This window comes from Musca domestica, unplaced genomic scaffold (genome assembly GCF_030504385.1).
Source record: "Musca domestica strain aabys unplaced genomic scaffold, Musca_domestica.polishedcontigs.V.1.1 59, whole genome shotgun sequence".
Classification (NCBI taxonomy): Eukaryota; Metazoa; Arthropoda; class Insecta; order Diptera; family Muscidae; genus Musca; species Musca domestica.
In genome coordinates this window covers 2,805,726-2,810,883 of record NW_026712362.1, presented here as the reverse complement: position 1 = coordinate 2,810,883, position 5,158 = coordinate 2,805,726, and the positions used below count along the sequence as shown (strand labels likewise).

General features: G+C 34.5%; 1 protein-coding gene across 1 annotated transcript; it reads left to right on the top strand.

Moving 5' to 3' along the window:
* Positions 1 to 4,681: 4,681 nt before the first annotated feature.
* Positions 4,682 to 4,942, top strand: LOC101894583 (neuropeptide-like protein 29). Its single transcript, XM_005179602.1, has one exon. The coding sequence runs from the start codon at positions 4,682 to 4,684 to the stop codon at positions 4,940 to 4,942; it is 261 nt and encodes an 86-aa protein (XP_005179659.1).
* The last annotated feature ends 216 nt before the right edge of the window (positions 4,943 to 5,158 follow it).

The following is a 5,158-nucleotide window of genomic DNA, read 5'->3' as shown; positions in this document are numbered from 1 at the left end:
GAGATGATCGCCATATATTTAGGGGTTGAAATGGACCAAAAAACTGCGAAATTGTCTGCAGGTCTTAATTATCACCCGATCCTCACGCACACTTGAAAATGGGTTACCGATCATTACAAAAGCCAAGCAGTTTTGGTTGGCCATCCAAAAATATTCAATGTGTGAAATAGTTTGCCAACAACGAAAATGTCCATTCCGGTGACTTTTTGGAGAATTCACAAATACGGGAAAGACGCACTTCTGACTATTTCGTTAACGCTGATTTCGTTGAAGAATATAGTCAAATGTCTGTATCTCATATAGATGCGTTTCAGTCAAAAACCAATAATAAATGTTAATCTTTTGCCACTTCTAAGAAATTATAGGTCTTTGGGTAATATTGGTTCCAGATCTAGGAAGACCATTTAAGTGCAACATCTACCAATAAATTGGAAATGAGCAAATTAGTTTATGTTGCTATTATTCGAAAATTAGAGAACGAAACCTGATGGTTTTCTTTTATAATTTGTCACAATATCTTGTGGAATTCTTTCGAGTATCTCACCTATATAAACTGTATCGTTTATTATAGTGTAGTAGGGTATTCAACGGTCGGCCCCGCTCGACTGTAGCCATTGCTTACTTGTTATAATTGGGTTATGAAATTCTCATAGAATTACGTTCCATTGTTAAGTGTAACCGCAAACAGTTATTAGATACTTTTGACAGGCGATTTGTTCGAAATCTAACCACAAAATACAAAAAAGATATTAACAAACAAACAGAAGCATAATTATTGCGTTTCGAAATGAACTTGTTACGTGGGTCTATCCCCAGACACAACAATAATTCATTGAAACCCGTGGATTTAAGTGTTTTATTCACCCATCAATTTTTATTCCGTTTGGCGGGATTTTTTAAGTCTCTCAGGATTGTTTGGCCTGGTTCTATTCCTGGATATATTGTGTCGAAATAAAAGGAATCCCATTAAAGTCCTGGGAAGATATCATCAATGCCAAATCGACAACAAGATTTAGTAAATATTTGTGTGTGTATGAAAACAAGTTAAAAACCATAAGGCGGTTTTGCCGACAGATGTATACCCTCAGCCAATGTTTGATTATTTAAATATTTTTTGACTTCTCTTATGATTATTGAAACTGATGGCCCTCTATGGAGTAGGTTCCGAAGGAATGGGCCAATATTGTCCATTTCGTTTCGGACCTAAATGAAAAAATATATAAATATTGCAACGTGCCAGATTGGACTACATTGGTTACGTCCTTCACTTTATATGAGATATGTGATACTTTTTACCAAATGTTGACATGTGCCTGAGGTAGCCGATATAGTCGACCGAAGAACATTTATATCCAATTTTATGCAAAATCATAGATTCCATATTCATCTCAAATTTCTGGTTGAAAGAAATATTCAGATATAGCCACTTGTAGATAATCGCTGACTTGTTTCAGAACGTATGGCACATAAAAGTATTGAAAATTGTGACCCTTTGTGGATGAGGTACCAGAAGGGGTTCACGGATATATATCATCTTCACAACAGATCTTGTGTCAGCAAAAATGTTTGTATGTGTGAAGTTTAATTTAAATTGTTTTTCAACATCTTGAGCCCTATTTGGGGGAGGTACCAGAAGAAATGGTGCAATTCCTCCCTTCTTTATAACAGATCTTGTGTTGATGGAAATATTGAGATGCACCAAGTGTGAACGGAATCGGATGTCAATTTCGCGTTTTATGAGCTTCATGGGTATTCATAACTTTGACTCTTTGTGGGGGAGGTACCGGAAGGAGTAGACCAGTATATCCCATTTTCACAGCAGATCTTGCGTTAGAAGAATAAATGGAATGTGTGATATATTAAGAGAACCGGATGCTTATTTCGGATTTTATAATCGTTGTGGTTATTCAAAACGTTGACCCTTTGTGGGGAAGGTACCAAAAGCAATGGTCCGACATCTACCGTCTGTTGTAAAAATCTTGTGTTGATAGAAATATTGAGATGTGCCAAATCGGAGTGGAATCGGATGTTAATTACACTTCATGAATATTCAAAATTTTGACCCTCTGTGGGGGAGGTACCAAAAGGAATGGTCTGATCTCTACCATCTGTTGTGAAGATCTTATGTTGATAGAAATATTGAGATGTGCCAAATCGGAGTGGAATCAAATGTTAATTACGCTTCATGGATATTCAAAACTTTGACCCTTTTATGGGGGAGGTACCAGAAGGAGTGGACCGATACACGCCAACTTCATACCAGACCTTGGGTTAATAAAAAATATAGTATGCGTGGAATTTAAAGATAATCGGACTCTTATATCACATTTTATAAGAGTTATAAGTATTCAAAATTTTGATTTATTTGCTATTTGAAGTTCGAAATAGGTACTAAAGCCTAAGACAGAAAATTATCTGTGCAGGTCTACGTCTTCGTGTATCCCCCATATAACGGTACCTCCCAATATTCGGTATTTTGATGATTTTAGCGTCATTATTCACCGGAATTGTTTCAAATTACGTATTTAGAGTTCGTAATGGGAACTAAAGTCTGTTACAGAAAATTGTCTATGCAGGTCCAAGTCTTCGTATAGGCCCCATATATCAGTACCTCCCTATATTCGGTATTTTGACGATTTTAGGTACAATACCCACCGAAATTGTTTGAGATGTGGTATTTGAAGTTCGTAATGGATGCTACAGCCTGTGACAGAAAATTGTCTATGCTGGTCCAAGTCTTCGCAAAGCTCCGATATAACGGTACCTCCTTATATACGATATTTTGCTGCCTTTTAAATTGTTTTTTTTTTTTTTTTTAATTTCGACCATTTGTGGTGAGGTGCCAGAAGGAGAAGACCGATATTGAAAACCACAACTTTTATCCCTGGGAGATATTCTTTAAAAAAAAAATCACTACATCGTTTCTTGAAAAAATATTAAAAAATCGTTTCTTGTCCTTGAAACCCACAATAATTGGTCCTGAAATAAATTTTATAATAATCCGTGATTATTATCTTTAAAAAATTTTGAATGTATTGTAGTTCTTAGATGAAATTTATAAAAACCAATCCAAGATTATAGTCCTTAAAATATATTTATAGTCCTTAACATATTCATAGTTTTATTTTCATCAAAAAAATAATGATAATAATCTTTCATTTTATTTGTAAATTAAAAAAAACACGATTATAGTGTTTAAAAATTTCGATTCGAGTCCTTGTACATACAATTTCATTTAAATCCCTAACAAAAATATAAAAATTATCATCTATAGAGACTCCTTTCCCAAACTCTTTTTAAGAATCATACAAAAATTTGTTGAAATTCTTCTCAAAGTCTTTACCAAACTTTTTGGGTAACGTAGTTCTCTCAGAACGAATTGCACATTTCTTTCATTTACAACTTTTGTTATAAAGTACGGGAACACAAAAAATGGCACTCTATCATTCATGCACAATTTATTCATACAGTACATTTGAATTGATTTCTATTTCGTTCGTTCTCTTACGCTCGCTGTTGAAAAATAGCACACTTTTAACACAATTTGTTTTGTATAATTAACAAATTTCTCTCAATAACTATTGAAAAAATTATAATAACATTATAGCAAACATCTCTTTGAAATATTTAAGAAAACCTCAATTTTCACTGCAAGGAAGCTCTCTATGCAACTCTTTCTCCCTCCAACTCCCTCATTTCATTAAAAAGATCGCACGAGAAAACAATTTCCATTGCTTATTTTGATTTATTAATTAATTTGCCAAATAAATTGTTAAATTTTAATTTATCCATAGTATCCGCCGTAACCTCCACGTCCAAAACCGCCATAGCCGCCACGACCATAACTACCATATCCGCCATAACCACCATAACCGCCACGACCAAATCCGCCATAACCTCCATAGCCACGTTTTTCACGAACCAGTTCCTCGAAGCTTTCCTCGTTCACATCCTCAGCCTGGGCAAAGGATACGAATGCCAAAAAGGCACAAATGGCCGCAGCAATCAGAAAGAGTTTCATTTTGTTTTTTAGGGTGTGAATTTACAACACCTTTTGATAATCTAAATTGAAATTATCGATGTTTTTATAATAACAGATCATGTATATAATATTAAATTTTTGGGAAAAAAAATGAGTTAATTGTTAAGTGTATAACCGCAAACAACAGCCATTAGGTAATTTCAAAACAATTAAATGTTTTGTAAACAAAGTAAAAACAAAAAAATATGTAATAATTGGATTCCCAAAATATTTCGGCACATGTGACTCTGCCATGGGGAATTCCTTAGGCTTCACTTTTCAATTTTGAATATATGAAGTGAGTTTAATGTCCGTATTTTGCTAACATCCTACCAAAGAGGATCATAATCCTTTACGTCTTTCTGATGCCTTGCCCAATATGGTTCGACACCCCTTCAAACTCAGATACTTAAAAATATTCGGATTATAATTATTTCATTTTTATTTGCCCTGGTTTTTTCTCCTTCTTTTTTTGTTTGCCAACAATTTTTAATTGTTTGAAATTGCCCATTGACGATTTGCGGTTTTATCCCAAACAATTAAACTCAATATCATTACAAAATTTCAAAAAAATTAAGCTTGATCTGTTATTATAAATACCTAAACAATTTCGATTCAGATTATCAAAACGTGCGGTAAATTCACAACCTAAAGAACAAAATGAAATTCCTTTTGATTGCTGCTGTAATTTGTGCCTTTTTGGCCTATGTATCATTTGTCCAGGCTGAGGATGTGAACGAGGAGAGTTTTGAGGAATTGGTCCGGGAAAAACGTGGCTATGGAGGCTATGGTGGATTTGGTCGTGGAGGATATGGTGGTTATGGAGGCTATGGTGGATTTGGTCGTGGCGGCTATGGTGGTTTTGGACGTGGCGGCTATGGCGGTTTTGGACGTGGAGGCTATGGTGGATATTATGGATAAATTGGAGTTTAACAATTTTGTAACGAAATAAATAAAACCCAGAAATCAATGGAAATGAAAACTACATGGGAACTTATTAAAGTATGAAAGAGAGAGAGTGAGAGAGAGTGGAAGGAAGGGAAAAATATAAAGAAAAATCTGTATAGAATGTGATATATTGCGATTCCGTACTTAAATGATAAAACAAGTAGAATAGATAAATTTGACATTTGCTCT